This window comes from Typha angustifolia, chromosome 1 (assembly GCF_048772165.1).
Source record: "Typha angustifolia cultivar Huaian chromosome 1, ASM4877216v1, whole genome shotgun sequence".
NCBI classification, from domain to species: Eukaryota; Viridiplantae; Streptophyta; class Magnoliopsida; order Poales; family Typhaceae; genus Typha; species Typha angustifolia.
In genome coordinates this window covers 2,419,468-2,438,586 of record NC_133239.1, presented here as the reverse complement: position 1 = coordinate 2,438,586, position 19,119 = coordinate 2,419,468, and the positions used below count along the sequence as shown (strand labels likewise).

Genomic DNA, 19,119 nt, shown 5'->3' with positions numbered 1-19,119 from the left:
TATTGGACGTTGAGTTTGGAGAATAAGGAAGCAATACTTGTTAGAGAGTTTAACAGCTACTTGCGAGCAAATAAATGGAGGCAGAGATGATACTAGTCCCAGAAGTGGGATAAGTTAACACACATTCCAAATGTAGATGTACCTCTCAATACTCTAAACAGCAGTAAAAGTAGGACTCTGCTTCTCTTCAAATTTGATCAAGAAAAAGTACGTTAAACTCATAGTTATGACCAGAAAACTCTAGAGATGAAACTCCTTGAAATCATGACAAGCTGGAGAAGGGTGGTTAGTAGCTGTTTTGCCAGGTGTGGCGAGATAGCTGAGAAGGTGTAGTCTGAGGACCGTTTAAGTTTGCTTCTTTAGGATTTTGATGTTCCTGTGCCACCCCTGTCTGTGAATGGTAGAAGCTTGGGTATCCAAGAGCACTGATTGGCAAAGGCTGCTGTGCCAGACGAAGGCTACTGATTTGCTGCCCTTGATAGCCATTTAAATTGCTAGTCGGAAGTGCTGAAACTGATCTAGAACCAGCTCCTTGAACCCACAAAGCAGGGTTATCATTCTAACAACAATAATCAACAAATAGTCAGTGAATATTAATCATGAGCTAATCATAAGTTGTAACGTTGGAAACAAGCAGGTAAAATAGTATTACCTGCTGCAGAGACATGTAATGACTAGCATCTTTGTACTGAGACCTCAGAGCTTCCTCAAACCCAAAAGTTGTGCTGGAGGAAGCAGTACCCTGATTTAGGCCTAGACTTACAGGAACATTAGTTAAACTTTCAAAGCCACCATAACCAGAGACAACTGAAGAAACCTGAGGTAAATTTGCATCAGGAATGCTGCTCTTGTACTGTGGTAGTGTATATTTTATGCCAGAACTGGGTACTGCAGCTGCAGATTGGTGGAAAAGGCCATTGCTCGAGTATGGTTGCTGGAAAGTAGCAGATGGCAAGTAGGTGTAACTTTGGGGCAAAAATGGGTAGCTAATCATGTTGGCAAAGGGCCCTAAAGGCATGGTTGGTTGAGGGTAATGGTGAACAGGTAGATGTTGAGGAGGTGGAGGACCTGTCGGAATGCTGGTGCTAGGAAGGGTTTGAGTTGTCTGAGAGTGGGAGAACACTCCTGGCTTCAGAGTCTGCAAACAAAAACAAACTGTCAGAAGAATGCAATGTAGGACAGTTTGATCTTCAAGAAGGTCACATGCTGGGAAGAGTTTGATTCCATAGCATGAGTCAAAAGAAAATATTATCCACAAGTCCTCATGGTTCATCTCTATCCAGTGAGTAACAAGCAAACTAGGCCTTCCCTCCTCTCGTTCTGTACATTTTTCTTGGTGCCACAGTTTAGAAATGTCACCATAGGATTTAGACTTCAGAGGTAAAAACTTGCCTAGCCCTGGTCAAACTTATGCAGGACTAAGACCTTAACAACTTACCTCACCGGCCAGTTCCTTTTTTTTATACCAACCAGAGATGTCGGATTGGCAATGCATTCCTCTGGTCCATGGATGCATATACTATATTACATTGATTTTATAATATAATATTTGAACCCAACCACTGCAGCTAATTGCAAATTCAATGATTAGTGTCATATTTCATCCAAATTAGTGAGTCATTTGAATATGACGCCATCACCCAATAGGTCCAGATATTAGATAAATGCACAAATATTTGTAAATTTCGATAACTCAAATAGACAATCTGTTGGGACCAAACGAGTCAAAGCAGCTTACATACTGTTTCTGGTTTATGAGGTGGGTTTTACATAAGCTAAGTTATTATACCACATCTTTGGCAAAGTGCGTGCAGTCTTGGACAGAGTCCTGTATACTATATTTGTGGAGTGCCGTGAGACTTTCAAGTTTCAACCATAGAATGACATCTGAACTCTTATGAACTTTAGAGGGTTGCTCCTACTTTGAACAAAAGCAAAATTGAGGAGGTAAAAACAGTGTGCTAGCTCATGTATTGATGGCAAACTTCCCTCTCTTTGCCTTATCAGATTGTGCCACAAATTTAATACAGCTTCCACATACTTGGCATCTATCTCATGATAGGTCTTGAAGTTTCATCGACTCCTCAAAGAGACTTAAATTTGACTTGGCAACTAACCACCCACATAATGTTGGGAACGGCTTCAACTTATTGATAAACAAACTATAGTAACTAGATGAAAACTAGCATTAGCTAAATCCACTCTCAAGCCAAATTCATGAAGTACACTACAAAGAAGCCCAGAATGCAAGCTGTACCAACAAGCACAATCCTTGGACTTGCTAGCACAATCAAGTTGGTAAAATGTTAGTAAACTTCAGGTTGCTAACAATCTTTATCCCAGACCAGTGGCAACTTCCAATTGGAGGAGAAATTAGAATATAATGCAACACTACATGACTAAAAAAAATTATATAGACAGTTTTCAACTTTCAACTGAACTCAAACATCACGTGACCAAGATGATGCATCTCGAGCAACTAAAAAGTAGGAAATATATACATTTATAGTCTATATGGTTCAAGAAGTTTCATGGGTACCTCTTGCATGGAAATGATTGACCCATCGATAGATGACGCAGCCATGTTATATTTTGTAGGCATCGACTGGGTAGTGCGAAATGGTGAGAAAGCATGGTCAAAGTCTTGAAGTGTAGAAATGCTTGGTGCCACTAAGCTACTTTGCAAGGGATTCACTTGCTGCAGAGAGGAAATCCAAAGGAAATGTAAGAAACAACACCTACCATGTCAGTTTATACAATTGTGACTGATATGAATAGGTAATTGTGGTGAGAATTCTGAAAGAAGGAATATGAATTACCATTACACTTGAGAAAGGAGAAAGATTCTGCAATTGCACATTTCCTTGTGTATAAGTGTACTCTGCAGCATTCGGCAGTGTAGCATTCGAAAATGCATAACCTGAGACCGATGGCAAGTTAAACTGAAACCCATGTGTAGAGTCCAGCGTATCAGTTCCCGTAATATCGGGCTGTGAAACCAAAGGCATGTCAAGATTCTCCGTGTTCGTGCCACTTCTAGTAGCAACACTCTCATTTGACGGAGGGCTTACTTGCCCATTGTCGTAATACTCATGATTTCTGCAATTAAAATAGGCATTTTAAAAACAATCAATAACCAACTTTTGGGGGGAGAAGCGGGTACCTTGCATGAGTTGCACCTAATTGATCAACTGAAGAAGAATCATTTGAAACTGGGGCCCCCTCCAAACTGTCTGTCATGGGCTTTGCCACATAAGATCCAGAGAAGGTACCAGATGCGAAACTACCAAAGCTCAAATGTGCACATTCTGCATTTGTAACTTGCAGATGATTAGGTATGATCACTGCTGGATTATCTTCAGCAGATTTGGTTGTTCCTAGCTCTTCCTCATGTAGACTTAGTTGCTGGAAATTTGCTGCAGCAGCCGATACATCCACATGGACATCCTCAACTGAAAATGACAGCATAGTCATGAAGAATAAATGGAAAAGCTTAAACACAATGCATAGCTCATGAGTATACCAGTATCCTGTACTACAAAAGTCATTCTGTATGTTTAACCAAATCAAAAGTATTGGTTAAAATGGTACTATAACCATTAACCAGAAATATCAGCTACAAGAATTCCCTCATTTGTTAAAATTGAAAAAAATGCATTATGTCAACTGATTATGCCTCCTATACTTTATATACTTTTGCTCAATTAAAGCAAACTTTTCAGATAAAGACATGAGATTACCTTAAAATTTCACCTTACAAGACTGGGATAACAAAAACATACACGCCAAGGATCAACAAACAAAAGAACAGCCTAACATCTGCTTATTGAAACAACGAAGATGTGGTACTATTTTATCATCAAAAGTTTAAAAGCAAGAATGGTTTTACCAATCTTTTCAGAGGATTTTGAAAGCATACAAATATTATCTTTGTAAGTGTATGCCTGCAAAAAAGCTGGCATGAAAAAGCTAGACAAAAATGAAGTAATGCGTAGATGAACAAAGTCCAATTTCACATGAAAATCAAATTAAAACAATGATGTTAAACAGATACACGAAAGAAAGAAAGAAAGTACTACCGTTAATATTACCTTCATCATTCTCAAAGTGATCCCTTTGAGACTGGTAACCATTCATGTTCTTCGATAAGTCTTCATTCCAGTTAGAATTGTTTCCCAAAACTTCCTGTTCTATTTGTCTGTCAGAGGCAGATGATGATCTAATGGACTTTGCTGATGATGCCTTAACATTTTCCTCCATTTCTTGTGTTTCATCTAAGTGAGAATTTCCATGCGGGTTAACTGCATCAATAAGTAAAGTAGATGATTCTGATGGTTCAACATATAAGGAAGAGGAACCAGATGTTTCTGGCAAAGTTGATCCCCTTTCTGCAAGTGGCTCGTCAGCTAGAGACTGACCATTAAGAGATGTATGTCGGTCATCACCAATGTTAGTATCGTGACTAGTACATATGTTGTGTGAAACAGGACCTTGAGAAGCAGCCATTTCCCTATCCAGCTCCAACAGCAAATCTGTGCTTGAAGGCTGTTGGAAACTATGGTTTGACAAGTTTGATGTAGCTGAAGTTTGCAGAGTGTAAGATCTGTCACTTGCCATAGTATAAGCGCTAGATGATTTTCCTTGAGGCCTACCCATCTTTACGATGTCAGCCATTGAGAGATGGCCTGCCATCCCTGACCAATTGGGCTGAAATCCAGATGAAGGTTGCGAAGGCATGGAACTGCTGTCAGCTACCTTATCAGCTGACAGCATTTTGCATGAAACAGCACTACAGTAATTTAAATAAAAAAAAAGAAACACATAAGTAAGCATTAAGTAAACAATCATCTTTCCAAGCATTACATTGCAAAGTAAAACGAAAATTACTTTAGAAAGGAAGGATGCAAGTCAAATGGTTTAAACAAGATAAGAATAGGGAATCAATTCTTTTTTTTTTTTTTTGCCTGCCATCTTTGAATAAGACAAGTTAAAACAACAATTGCCAGCTTTGACTGGCATAGCTTGGCATGCCAATAATGCCCGGTTTAGTACTCTTAATGGTTTTGAAAATTAATAACAAAATAAAGCTGGTAGATGCATTTACAAAACCAACTGGGCAGATTAATGGAAGATAAATGCCATAACCAGGTTGATACAGTTGGTGCTCATCATTGTTATTTTCAATGAAGATTTTGTTCTTAACCATGCAATTTTTAAGACTTAAAAGAATATAAAATGAATTCCTACAACTCACCTAACAACCAATTACATTTCTATCAGATAATGCACATTTGGTTTATGTACATCAGCAACAAGGAGTATATTATATTATCTCACACCTGAAAAACTAGTTGTTCATCTTTTCAAAAAAAATTTATCTCAAAGTACTTCCTATTGATAAATGATGATGTCAAAAAGATAATACAACCTCAACATTAGAGCGCCTCAATGTTTTAGCATTTAAATGCACCACAATAAAGAACCAAGATAATATGGCAAAGTTAGTTTTCATGCAGCTGGTAATATTTACTGACCATCATATGGAAGATTATAATCAGTCTGTACATGATCCAAAGAGAAAAGGTTCACGATAAATTAAAAAAATAAAAAAGAAACCCTTTCATAATTGTGCTATTGGAAGATTTAAAGGAAAAGTAAATACAATCAGATTATTCACTAAATGCATGAAAATAATTTCATCCATTCAACACTTTTGCAAATCCAAAAATAATTTCATCCAGCCTAATAGGGTTCACTGGATTGGGTTAAATAAATAAGAAACTAGCATAAACGATCAGAAAGAAATCTCAGCATTAATTGAAAGATGCCTGCATTCAATATAGTGATGTCAAATTGGAAACAGGGCAATAGCAAAACGACATCTTTCAGAGTTGTAAAACTAGACTTTATTATGGAAATTTAACTGAGTAGTTGGTTCAAGGGAAACAGATACAGTCCGTCCAGGCAATAGGCATTCAAATTTTCAAACTCTGGAAGCACGTTGAAAGGATTAGAAATAATTGCCTCAGAGCGGTTGGATTTTGATAGGGATTTGCTGCTCCCTTGCCAGGTCCCAAGATTGATGATGTGGGAAGAGAATTTGCCTCGTTTTCTCTCTTTTGTGCAGTTTTAACACGAGAAACTGGGTGATCTGATGGAATGCATAAAGAATGTTAAGACAATAATCCATATCCTGTAATCATTTGGAATAAGTTCAATTGCTAATATGCTTACCACTGGAGCTGGACTGAAAAGAATTACTACGGCTATTGCGATCTGTACCACCCCTAGTTCCGCGAATGACATTACTCACTGCACGAGGTCTAGGTTCTGGGTTCTCCTTAATCTACAAGTACATCAAAAATTAGTGAGTTTAATTCTTTCCATGAGGACATTAAATTGAACTTTAACTCATGTTTTGAAAGTCGCATAACAAAAGTATTAGATTTAGGCTAGGTTACCAATTGGAACACAAAATAATTAACAGCAAAAAGCAATCTTAGTCGTCAGAGTAATTACAAAAGAATTATTGAAGCAATATAACATATAGAGTTATAGAGCCACAGAAGAGATTGAATAGATAAAAGACTCCATGAAGACAACATATATGCACAGTATAAAAAAAACTTCACCATAAATAATAAATCCAGATGTATTAGTATTCGCACACAGAAACATCAAAGAAAGTATTAAAACATAAAAGATTTACGAATATGAAAACTACAACAAATCATCTTGAGAGTTTAAAAAAATGTGTCAAAAGACTCAAAACCACCATACAAATATATAAATTTGACTCACCTCTTTTTTCTTTTCTCGCTTGCTCTTTACTTCACAAAAAGTATCTGCGCAGTTAATAAATTCAAAGTCAGATATAGGACTATCAAAGAGCGTTATGGAAGTTAACATATTCCTCAACTCTAGGCTACAAACAGTGAGCAAGCCTTATAGGCTTGTACTGACGAGAAGCCACTCGAATTGGGTAGATGAGCAACCTACAATTTCTCCACATATCTAAAGGCAAGTGGGTATCCTCGAGTACAATGTTTATCTAGTCATATTAGAATAATCTCGCTTTTCTGTAAGAAGAAGCATAGTCTACAAATCTCTCAACTACAGACTAACTAAGACAGCATTCACCTTGTAGTCCATGGAAACTTAGAGAAACAAAAAGTCAGCTGTGACATACTACAGCTCTAATAGTCCATATATACCACGACTTACACCAAAGTACCTTCGATCCACGAAATAAACATCCATGAGATAAAAACCCACCAAGAAGAAATCCTCAATTAATTTGTCTGATAAATAATGCCACTCTACCCATTACCTCTTCCCTGCCAAACCATACCAAATAACCTGCCAAGATCCCGTCTTTACATCAATTCCTCCTAGTTTACCTACCCTTCCAAACAGATTCAAAGAAACACCATCCAGAAAAGGGGGGAAAGGGGAAAGAGAGAGAGAGGTCGCCTTCGGATAGGAGCCTATGCACCGCCTCGTCGGGATCCATGTTGCAATCCTTGAGCGCCGCGTAGATCTCCGCCTCCGGGCAGTTAACGATCTCCTTCACGATCCTCACAAGTTTTCGCGCCGCCGCCGGAATCGGCCCACCTCCGCCGACGCCACCGCCGTTCATTTTCCCTTAAGAGGATAGGGAAACCCCTCTTCTTCCTCCTCCTCCTCCTTGGTTGCTCACTAGCTCTCGTCTCGCAATAGAAGAAGAGAAGGAGAGGAGTCTACTTGCTTTGGCGGCCAAAAAAAACAAAACAAAACCCTCCTGTCTCTCTCCCTCTCTTTCTCAACCGTTGTATAACGCGCTTTGAGATATGTGGTGCAGTAGGAGGCTAGGAGGTAACCTTGTGTTATAATCCAGTAGAAGAAAATCCTTTCCAATTATATATAATAGCGATTTGGATTCGAGTTCTTAATTCTTTCCAATTACATGCTAAAAACGAAATTTACGCCACGCCTTAAAAGATCGTGTCATACGTGTAATGATGACAATAATTATGGGGCCTTGGATTTTTTTTTTCTTTTTTGTTGGATTTAAACAATAACGAGTAATGAATCCAAGTCTTTCATCAAGGCTTTCCCTTTTAAAACAGTTTAAGATTCACCACGCTAGGGTTCTTAAAATGATCGAGATTTATCGACCCTATGCCCAACTCCAGATAAAATTAAAATCAAACTGTGCTTAGAAATTAATCTGTGCCAAATGTATGTCTAATCTTTACGAAGAGCACCGGAATAGTGGGATAGATGAACATCGACCGGGATTTATGGCAGGATACGCAACTTATTCATGAAAAGGTTTCTTGTATTTAGCTATATTACTAGAAACAGAGTTGGTTTACAGGTTACTCGAGATCCATTGCTACAATCAATTGGACCATGATTGATCTATTGATGATGTTTATACAACAACTAACTCGATGAATGGCATCACGCAACTACAGACGGTACCATAGTAGTGAGCCAAACCTCGTTGCCTATTAGCTAAAGTTTTTAGAGAATTTGGTGGGGGATTTTGGAATATAAGAGAAAAAAGATTAAACTAATTGGTGCGGCCATAATGTTCAGTTTTTGGTGCTATATAGTACGCTTCAATCATGAGGTTAAAGCAGCCGCGTACTTCCTCAATTAGACCGGAATGTCGGCATGCACTGAGAACACTTCGAAAAGTGATCTCATCTGTGACCATTACTGAACCCGACATCTTGAAGAAGAATCTCAGAGCATCTTTATCATAACCATGGAGGCCAAGATTTGCAATCATGGAGTTCCATGTTCCAATGTCCCTATTTTCCATGCCATTGAACACAACAAGAGCCTCATCCCATTCTCCCACACTTCGCATACATATCAAACAGAGCCGTCCCTAACACAACATCCAATCTTAAACTTACACCTGACAAGATACTCTTGGATCAATTGACCTCGTTCAAGTGCTCCTAGATGAGAACAAGCCGGCAACACACTCACAAGCGTCTCATTGAAGAGCTCCAAAACCTCGTCGTAACTACCACCTCTCGAGTATCCATCAATCATTGCTACAAAGCTGGAGAAATCCTTCATCTCTATTGGCATCTGACTAAACACTACAGGCCTCCTTCATCATACCAGACCTACAATAACCACCGATCATCGTGTTCCATGTAACTGAATATTTTGCAGGTAGGCAGGTTATATAACTCCACTGCAGCCTCCAATGAACCGCATTTCACATACCCATCAATCAAACAGTTCCACGATACCACACTTCTCTCAAGTATCTGATCAAACATCTCCCTCCATTATTTACCGATCCAGACCTAGAAATCATTGCATTCCAAGATACAGCATCCCTTCGAGACATTCCATCAAACAGTTTCTGAGCAGTAGATAGTAACCCAACAGTACAATACAACTGAATGAAAGAATTCCTCACATACAAATCCGCGTCCACCCCAAGTTTTAAACACCAGTCCATGAACCTGTTCCCTTTGTTCTACGGCCTTTAGGATCGAGCAGGCCTTGAGAACAAAGGGGAAGGTGCGTGAATTGGGCTCTGCTCCATTACCAACCATTTGAAGGAAAAAAGGCCAAAGCAAGCTCCGGCTGGTGGTTTTGGAGGTGGGAACGAATCGTACCATTGTAGACGAGGGCTTGGGATCGAGGTCGAATAGGTGCCAGGTAGACTGCCGTGGAGGTGGATGCGGCGTAGAATGCGGTGAGCCGGGTGGAGAAGAGGGCGTGGTGGATTAGTCCGAGCTTGACGAGAGTGCCGTGGACTTGTGTGCACTCGGTGGTGTGACAGACAGACAGGCATAATTGTAAGAGGGTGGCAAAAGTTAACCAACTCAATAATCCGATACTTTAATAATATTCGGTAGTATAACGGATAACCTGACCTTTAAATAAAATTAAGTTTAATATAATTAGATTAAGATTACAAATAATTAATCTGTCTAATCTATTTATTAAATGAGTCTGTATTTATTATCCCAATCAATTTAACTTGTTGATATTTATTTATAACTCAATTTATTCGTTTTATAACTTATCTAACCTGTTTATAATGAGAAAAAAATTTATTTACATTGTTATTTAGAAATTCCAGCCTAATTAATAAATTTATGTATTCATGTTTGTATTATTCTAATCTGATTTAAACTTGACTAATCTAACCCAATTGCTATTTCTATTCAAAAGATGAGGATAGTGACGGTGACAATGCAAATAGAGAGTGTAGGCATAATGGACATTCGAATAAAAATAAAAAATTCTAAAGAATGTCCGGAAGAATTGGTATGTAATATAATTTAGAGAAATTTATAACCAGCACCTTGAATTATGCATTTATTAAAGATCTTGACGACCTGTGCCCTATTTCTTTAATTGCAAGGAATAAGAACATCTATTTTCCATTATCTCTCGAATTAATTAATAACGCCAAAAAATTAAAAAATAATTATAACGCATTGTGTTACGTCAAGTAATATTGCTAATCAACATCCCATTCCGTGGAACTCCCTCGCGAGTCTCGTCGATATCTATTTGAGAACAGCTCGTGGATATCACGATGAAGCAATGACTCTTTCATAATAGTCTGGTATAATGTTTGAGAGATCCAACGGAGTTATTTTATTCACTTTATTAGCCCGTCAGATAAGTTCAAGCGTTCAACTATCAACCCCAATAAAAATAAAAATAAAAATAAAAACTATCGACCCCAATAGCATACAACTTTTACATTATAACCATAAGAGTACCAGTTAGACTAACTAAAGAGTTAATCCTTCCCTCTTAATCCGATGAATCCTTGGAGTTGGATGGTTGAATTTGGTCCGACAACTTATCCGGAATAGTGTTCGTGCCAAGTCGCATGATGGGTGACGTCCACTTGCGTGCAAGCAAGTGCGGTCCACTTCCGGGAAGTGGTAAATTCAACGTGGCAGCATCCTCAAAAGCAAGGTATCACTTCGTCTACACGTAACCAGGATCCCTCGTAAGATAACCACACAACCTCATGCAATCGTCCACGTGTCATGACACGAAAGTCGCTTTCAGTCTCCGAGCACCCCTCCAACTTAACTCTATCCACGATGGTAGAACTTCGCAGCAGTAGGGGGCGATTTGGCAGCAATTCCTGCAGCTGGATTTGTACAGGATCCTTTATTTATTATGTACACCGAAGCATCTTTGGATAACAATTGACCCACTAATCGAACTAGTGGGCCCGGCTAATCCGGCCGTAGCTTGCATTATGGTATGTAGCGTGTCGTCGTCCGGTACGATCCTAAGGTGTGAATAACGCGAGAGCGGAGCCTTCATAACCCCCGGATATAAACATCGATGGGCTGAGATCAATCAGGTAAAGATCGGACGGTTCATAGAGAATCTACAGACGAAGTCGCCGTCGACTGACTAGATATATTTCTATTAGACTGGATGGTGAGCATTCAGTGCTCGGAATGGTAGTTTAGTTTCGTTTCTTCCTCCAACGACTTCCCCTCTCTCTTCTTCGAGGTTGGTCTCAGTTCTTTCTGCGCCCTTTCTCCTCTCCTCGATCGGGAATAGCTGATCGGTGAACCAGTTTTTTTATCGGCTGCGAACTCTTTTTTGGTGATTTTAAGCGTTCATTCGGAAGATTTGTTGGCTTCAGTTAGATTCTCGTTCTTCGTTCTATTTTCTTCTTCTTCTTTTTTTTTTTTTTTTGTCTAATATCAAGTTGGTGGGATTTTTTTTTACATTTTTTCTGGACTTTTGGATTTTTTTTTTCTCTACCCGATAGGGTTTGCAAATTCTAGGTTTCCGCATTCGTTGATCCGGGTTGCTGTATTCTTCTAGGTATCACTATGGAAATGCAGCGGGGAGCTCTTGCGGTCACTCTTCTCCTCTCGATCCTCTTGCTTCAAGCGTTCCTTCCGGCATCTTGCGATGAATTGGTCAGGATCGGGCTAAAGAAGAAGCCGATCAATGAGAACAGCCGGATTGCGGCCAGGCTTGAGGCGAAGGACAGGAATCCTTTGATGGCGAGGAGATATGGGCTCCGAGGTGGTCTGCAGAATGGGGAGGATACTGACATCGTCTCGCTCAAGAACTACATGAATGCTCAGTACTTTGGGGAGATTGGGATCGGTTCCCCGCCGCAGAAGTTTACTGTGATCTTTGATACGGGTAGCTCGAACCTTTGGGTTCCTTCTGCCAAGTGCTACTTCTCGGTAAACTTTTTTCTCTCCCGGATAAAGTTTGGAAATATGTATCTTGGATGTTTTCTGCATTGTTGAATTGACCTTGATTTTTATTTTGGATGCAGATTGCTTGCTTTTTCCACGCCAAGTATAAGTCAAGCCGATCGAGCACCTATAAGAAGAATGGTTTGCCTCTACTTTTTTTTTCTTGTGTGTGTGTATTTGATTGATCTCATTAGAAAGTAGCTGTAAAGCTCGTCGACAGCGTGATCTAAAAGATAGTCCTGCAAAGCGTATGTTTGATAGAATGATGTCGGCACCTTAATATGTGCATCGGTGACTGATCGCACAAGTAGAGTGGTCCCTTAGGACAAATGGAATTTCGCTATAGTACAGTTGAGTTATCGTTTTAGAAACCAAGGTAAAGATATCCTGACTATTGTTTATTAACCCTGATGCATATTAGATACAAGCAAGTTATTATAAGTCATTCCTTTTTATATTCACTACCAACCTTCCTACCTTCAGCTTCTAAAGAATACTTTTGATGTTGATAGTTGCCTAGTTTGAGTGTTGTAGTTCTGCACATGCTCTTGTTGAATTTATGTTTATTATGAACTATGTGCCCTTGCTGATAGTTTCTTTTTTCTTATGTATTACTATTACCTTTTGTATGCTCATGAATAGAGGGCATAAGATGATGTCAAATGGTTTTCTATCTTTTCTTTTAACAGATATGCCATCTTCTATTTCATCAAATGCATGAGTTTAACTTCTTTCTAAGATGCATCCAAAAGCTTCTCAGCCTGACGTGACCTTAATCTACAAGTATGTTCTCAAAGTTCGTTTATTTGTTTGTGTTCACCAGGAAAATCTGCAGCCATTCACTATGGCACTGGAGCGATTTCGGGCTATTTTAGTCAAGACCATGTTACAGTTGGTGACCTAGTGGTAAAAGATCAGGTCTGTAATTCTACTGTTGTTATATCTTAGGCTAATTCAGTAATTTGGTTCACTCCTAATTATCCTTATCTCATTGAGGTATATATCAATATCTGTAAATTATTTCCATAGGACTTCATTGAAGCGACAAGAGAACCGAGTGTCACTTTTATGGTGGCAAAATTTGATGGCATTCTTGGACTTGGATTTAAAGAAATTTCAGTTGGAAATGCAGTTCCTGTGTGGTATGCTAGCCCATCATAACCAATCATAGTTACTGATTTGTGAGGTTAATAGAGTATCACAGCACAAGGGTACCAAGTGTTATTTTTAGTTTTGTATGTTATTATGATTATGATTATTGTTTGTATTATTTGCCTTGGGCTTGCCTGTTATCTTTTTAGCATAGTGTGGACGTCTTGATAGATAGAGATGCAATTTAGACTGTTCTAATGCAAATCTTGATCTAAAATGAAGATTAATGGCTATATGCAGTATAGGGTGTCAAAAATCTCACATGATCAGCCTTTTCCACATGAACATTTTGGAGAATGATGATAATATCATTTGATAATATAGATTTGTTTAGGTATTGCAAAATTTGGCCACAAACTGTGAGTACAGTTTTGTGCCATTGAATTTCCATGGAAACTGACATAAACTAAGTTAATTAGAGAAGTTAGCTGGTATAAGATAGTGCAATATTGAGATCTTGGACAATATAACACTACCATCTCTGGAACAGCCTCAAGATCTTTCTTGCCTAACAAGAAACTAATGTCATTGTTGGTTTAGCATTCTATCATGCAAAAGAAAATGCATTTATTGCATTCAATCTTGTCCTTCCCGTACCCTGCATTTGTGGGAGGTAGTCTTTTCTCCCCTATATTGTTCTTTCTCTGAACCTTCCTATTGGTCGGAAGAATAGGGACTGTTTGAAGTTCAGCTACTGGGATTGTTTTCTTATTGCATGTAGCTATCATCTCTTATGCCATGTTTCATTATAGATATTTCAAGACCCTCAACATGTTGATTATATCTTATTTTTGTTAGAGCAAGGTGAAGGTTGTTGCTGATGAATAATTATTTTTTCAGGTACAACATGGTTAATCAAGGACATGTGAAAGAACCTGTATTCTCTTTCTGGTTTAATCGACATTCAGATGAAGGGGAGGGAGGTGAAATTGTGTTTGGAGGCATTGATCCTAATCATTATAAGGGCAACCATACATATGTTCCAGTGACTCAGAAAGGTTATTGGCAGGTAGGTCTCTTGTTTTTTACTTTTCTGGTACATTGGTGGTTGGCCACCATAGAACTTGTTTTAGTTATAGCTACTTCCATGCTGTCACCAACAGTGACCTTTTTCCATAAAATTACTGTGTTGCAGTTTGGCATGGGTGATGTTCTTATTGGTGACCAGACCTCTGGTATTATATCTCTCCTGTTTTAGACACTCCTTATGCCTTCTGTCCCATCACGTTTCTCAATGTTTCAAATTATTTTTTGTTGAAATGCTTCTACATTAGGATTTTGTGCTGGAGGTTGCGCAGCAATAGCAGATTCTGGAACTTCTTTGATTGCGGGTCCCACGGTATAATATAGCAACTCTTTGTTCTTTATTAGCATGTATCTGTCCATAGAGTAGAGGAGTCGGTCTTGTTGTGTATGCATGTTTAGGTCAGGTGATGCATAAAGCTGATCCAAAAACATTAATTGTTAATGGCTTTTTTGCTTATCTGGTGACTAGCGAAAGTTAGGTTTTTCTTTTTCTTGTAATAATTTACGAGTGCGTATATTTTTGTAAGTTTTTCTGTTTTCTCTAGTTTCCATTACTATCCCGTGATTGTGTACCTTCTGTGTTTTCCCGTATGAAAACCAACTGAGATGTGGCTGTTCAAGTGTTGATTTTTCATTTTTCCCAAGTCCTCACACTGGCAAGAATCTTGCGCACTATGGTGCCCTTTATGACTATATATTTCTCTCTGTATGTCTGCTTCTGTGTGTCGGGTGACCTGGCATGTACCATGTAAATTTTTGAGAGGAACATCCAGCCTTAACATTTAAGGGGTAATATGTACAAAAGAACTTTTTTGGCTATAGAAGTTGAAGACTTGCCCTTTACATGTCCTTATATAACTCTAATAATTGACTTACCTTTTCTTTATCCTTATATGAACTCTTGTTACAATTCCCTATTTTATAAGTCTGCATGCTGCTTGCTCTGTGCCCGGGTGTTTGATGTATTGGTGTGGTCACGCAAAATAAGTTTATCTTATTTGGCTAAGTGTTGCAATAATGAGGATTCACCATCCTCATAAATTAGTTTTGGATACTGCATATTGCATGCATGAGAAGTTGCATTTGTTCCTTTCAATGGTTAACCCTCTCAGTTCTTTCTTCCAGTCTTCTTCCAATTTTTCCCGGTTAGAATGTTTCCACTCTTTCAATATCAGGTTACACATTATATGTCTGAATGCGATATCCTAATAATCAGTATTCTGATCTTAATGCACCTGTTATTGAAAGAATTCATTATTTTCATACTCTCTTAAAGTCTAAAATACTTTATTTCCCTTGAGCAGACCATAATTACTCAGATAAATCAACAAATTGGAGCTTCTGGGGTTGTTAGTCAAGAGTGCAAAGCAATTGTTGCTGAATATGGACAACAAATTTTAGATCTCTTGCTGGCAGAGGTTTGTGCATGTAGAATACAAGACCATCCTTTTGCAGTTTGGATGTGTCAATTGTCTATGTCTGACCTGGTTTATTCTGCAGAGTCAACCGGAGAAGATCTGCTCTACTATTGGCCTATGTACCTTTGATGGAACTCATGGAGTTAGGTTAGAAAACAACTTAAACACTTGAACATTCTTCAGAATAATTGGCTTGTACTATTTGGCTTTTCTTTTATTACTGTTCTTCACATGTACATCATCTAATACAGCACGGGGATCGAGAGTGTGGTGAATGACAACGTTGATAGATCTGATGGTGGTCTGACGGATGGTATGTGTAATGCTTGTGAGATGACAGTTGTTTGGATGCAAAATCAACTCAGGCAGAACCAGACTCAGGACCGCATATTGAATTACATCAATGAGGTGAACTTATTTGCTCATTTTGACTTCATATCATGTTCAACGCCATGGTTTTGCATGTTGGATTGTGACTCAGATGACTTTGCAGCTGTGCGAGCGACTGCCTAGTCCTATGGGAGAATCATCTGTGGACTGTAATAGTGTCGCCTCCATGCCTGGTGTCTCATTCACTATTGGTGGCAAAATCTTTGAACTCAAACCAGAACAGGTACATGTTGCACTCTTATGATTTGCTTAGTCCATCTATCTTCTCTCTTTTTTCACTTCTTTCCTGAGAAGTGGGAAGGGTATTTAATGGTCTCTTAGTTAAACTAATGCCCGGAAGAATTCGAATATGAGAATACTTCTCCTTTAATCATCTGAGTATTATTCCATTGGTTGCATCTATCTTCTTACCCTGTACCTTTTTGTATTAAAATTTCCTCATTTAATTGTGCAGTACATCCTCAAAGTTGGTGAGGGAGCTGCAGCACAGTGCATCAGTGGATTCACGGCCTTGGATGTCCCGCCTCCTCGGGGCCCTCTCTGGTAATACACACTCCAGGATAGCTTGTTTTCGTTGCCTGGTGGGATGATTACATCTCTAACTAAATCGAAACTGGTGCAGGATTTTGGGCGATGTCTTCATGGGAGTTTATCACACCGTTTTCGACTACGGTAACTTAAGAGTTGGGTTTGCAGAGGCTGCTTAAGAGAGAGAGAGCTTACTAAGCCAATGAAACTTGTGTTCTAAACTTTCGTATCTCATGCCGACAGCAGTCATGTGTGTATAGATACTGGCTTAAGATGCTTTGTGTTACCTTGAGACTTTGCTGCGCAGGTGGTTGTACTATATGTGGTGTTCTCATACTTCGTGGAATATTTTGCTTCATAATAGATCTGTGTACTTAGGGATAGTGCACTAATTAGGTAAAAAAATACCTGTCTCTCTCTTGCTTTATAGGGACCGCATGGTCTATTGGCAGGCTAATCTCAGTATTCCAACCCATCAAGTAAACTAAAACCTAACCAAAATAAAATCCGTACTCCTGATTTGGATTGATGGCATTTTAATATCTTCATTGTGTTAAAAGGTACATGAAAAACATATACATTCGTACACGATGAGGTTGCCCATCGCACCTAAAATGAGAAAAATCCAATCATTCCAAGGAGTAGTACATGACGTCTAGCGATCTTGGTCAAGCGAGGCAGCGACTGCAAGACATGAGATGCATTACATGAGATTGCTCTCCGTGGAATTCGCAATGTATCAAAAATTGGTATCGTTAGGTAGTCGCAACTTGTGCTTGAAAGCTTCGTCAGCTTAGGGTGAGAGTTTGGTGCAAAATAAATCAAAGTCTAGGTAGATGCTAAACTTTTAGGCCAAAACCCAATGGGCTAATATTTATTTAACTCTCAGAACACATGTAATTAGAGTTTTAGAACCAGCGATGGGCTGCTTATTTTCCCACTTCAAGGTACACCTAACTCCTAATAAACGCTGCGCCATAGTTCCTCTATGATCTCTAGCCGTATGTGTCACATTAAGATTAGCAAAGCAATTTATGCGAACAATTTCAATTCCTCTCCTTCTCCACAAATAATTGAAAGGCGTCAGTAGTTGTCAATTGTCATCAGGTCATGAGCAGTAACCACGACCAAATTCTTGGTGGTAATTACCCAATTTGATGGCTTATGTCCACAGGGAGAGAGAAAGGTCCAAAACTACTTGGATAACTTCTTGAACTAAGCTTAAATTATAAGAGTGAGACTTATCTTTCAATCTTGGTGGCAATAATGCTAAAAATTAATGTGCATGCTGTATTTTTTAAATTGATAGAGATCTCCTAAACTAATCCTAGACCAGACATAGGACCTACTCCTCTCCAATACATAAATTAGAGACATATGAGCTTGTTCTAAAGAAATAAGTCAGAAATGAGCTAAATCAATAAATATAAAAAGCTAAAACAAGCTCACATAAAATACGATTCATTTTATTTTTTTATCAAGAAATTTATTCTTACAAGAAGCACTTCAACTTATAACTTCCTATCATTAGTGATGGATAGATATGCTTCTCTACTAGTGGCGGTGGAATGCAATGTCTTTTTTAAAAGACTATTGCTGAAGAAAGGAGTACTCTTGTTAGGCCACAAGCTCTATTGAATAACAAATTTGTCTTCATACACACTATTTTTGATAATTACAAGTGAAGGCAACTCGTATAAAAATATTCTTCTCTTCCTTTGGATGGAGAGAAAAGAATATAAATATTTTCTCTTGTTCCGATATATCAGATAAAAATAAGAGATATATATATATACTTCCTTTCTCTCTACTTAAGCAGAGATAAAAGAAAAACCATTTAGAGACTAATGTTTTTATATTCTCTCCCTGTCTTTTATTTCATCCTAAAATGTCTATCGAAAAAAGAAAAAAAGGAATTCTCCCTCATATCTTCTCTTCTCTACTCTCACGGGTGTATGAACAGAAGAAAGCGAGCCTTGTTCTCGTTGGCCGGCTTGACATCTCGGAGTCAAAGCAATACACGAGCATACACGTGGGATTAGTTAAAGTCTCCTGAATGACGTGGCATCTATTGGGAAAGGTCGTGCGTGGTAGCAGCAATACAAAGCAGTTTGGAATCCGGATGCGGTACGCGGTAGCGCGGCGGTCTGGTCACCTGCAAGGAATTGACCGCTTCTCCTTGTACGTGTGACGCGCCGCGCCATTCGGGAAGCAGTGGACTAACGGAAGCGGTCAGATCACCTTCGGGAATGACTTCCCTACTCAACCGGGTGCCTTTTCCGGTCCTCCACCTCCCTAATGTCGCCACGTATCCACTTATTGCTCATCCAACGTCACTCCTTACCGTCGTTTTCAAATAACCTCCTACAGTTTAGTCTTATTGC

General features: G+C 38.8%; 2 protein-coding genes across 6 annotated transcripts; one reads left to right on the top strand and one right to left on the bottom strand.

Annotated features, from left to right (window-relative positions):
- Window positions 1-9: 9 nt before the first annotated feature.
- On the bottom strand, window positions 10-7,852 carry LOC140758276 (uncharacterized). 3 transcript variants are annotated; one of them, XM_073094489.1, is made up of 11 exons: window positions 7,474-7,852; window positions 6,802-6,845; window positions 6,235-6,346; window positions 6,025-6,151; window positions 4,419-4,789; window positions 4,092-4,301; window positions 3,164-3,452; window positions 2,820-3,099; window positions 2,540-2,698; window positions 653-1,138; window positions 10-559 (listed from the first exon to the last, which is right to left on the bottom strand). In XM_073094489.1, exons 1-11 carry the CDS (start codon window positions 7,637-7,639, stop codon window positions 287-289), a joined length of 2,517 nt encoding a protein of 838 aa, XP_072950590.1. In that variant the 5' UTR covers window positions 7,640-7,852; the 3' UTR covers window positions 10-286. The 3 variants fall into 3 exon arrangements, with proteins under 3 accessions (XP_072950590.1, XP_072950668.1, XP_072950513.1); XM_073094567.1 differs by having other exon boundaries at window positions 4,491-4,789; XM_073094412.1 differs by having other exon boundaries at window positions 4,092-4,789.
- A 3,505-nt stretch (window positions 7,853-11,357) lies between these two features.
- On the top strand, window positions 11,358-17,162 carry LOC140761391 (aspartic proteinase oryzasin-1-like). Of its 3 annotated transcripts, none has more exons than XM_073098698.1 (14): window positions 11,358-11,511; window positions 11,833-12,206; window positions 12,302-12,362; window positions 13,045-13,139; window positions 13,251-13,363; window positions 14,214-14,382; window positions 14,509-14,548; window positions 14,648-14,712; window positions 15,704-15,817; window positions 15,900-15,964; window positions 16,069-16,225; window positions 16,311-16,430; window positions 16,662-16,750; window positions 16,830-17,162. In XM_073098698.1, the coding sequence occupies exons 2-14, from the start codon at window positions 11,841-11,843 to the stop codon at window positions 16,912-16,914; spliced, it is 1,539 nt and encodes a 512-aa protein (XP_072954799.1). In that variant the 5' UTR covers window positions 11,358-11,511; window positions 11,833-11,840; the 3' UTR covers window positions 16,915-17,162. The 3 variants fall into 3 exon arrangements, with proteins under 3 accessions (XP_072954799.1, XP_072954814.1, XP_072954806.1); XM_073098713.1 differs by having other exon boundaries at window positions 11,495-11,607; XM_073098705.1 differs by having other exon boundaries at window positions 11,508-11,646.
- Window positions 17,163-19,119: the final 1,957 nt, after the last annotated feature.

Excerpts from the sequence above, each read along its gene's own strand:
- LOC140758276 (XM_073094412.1), bottom strand. The coding sequence starts at position 7,639 with ATGAACGGCGGTGGCGTCGGCGGAGGTGGGCCGATTCCGGCGGCGGCG. Across the intron at positions 6,846-7,473 it reads GCATAGGCTCCTATCCGAAG|ATACTTTTTGTGAAGTAAAG; the intron begins GCGACCTCTCTC and ends TTAACTGCGCAG. Across the intron at positions 560-652 it reads ATTACATGTCTCTGCAGCAG|AATGATAACCCTGCTTTGTG; the intron begins GTAATACTATTT and ends TATTGTTGTTAG.
- LOC140761391 (XM_073098698.1), top strand. The coding sequence starts at position 11,841 with ATGGAAATGCAGCGGGGAGCTCTTGCGGTCACTCTTCTCCTCTCGATC. Across the intron at positions 13,364-14,213 it reads GGAAATGCAGTTCCTGTGTG|GTACAACATGGTTAATCAAG; the intron begins GTATGCTAGCCC and ends TTATTTTTTCAG. Across the intron at positions 14,383-14,508 it reads CTCAGAAAGGTTATTGGCAG|TTTGGCATGGGTGATGTTCT; the intron begins GTAGGTCTCTTG and ends ACTGTGTTGCAG.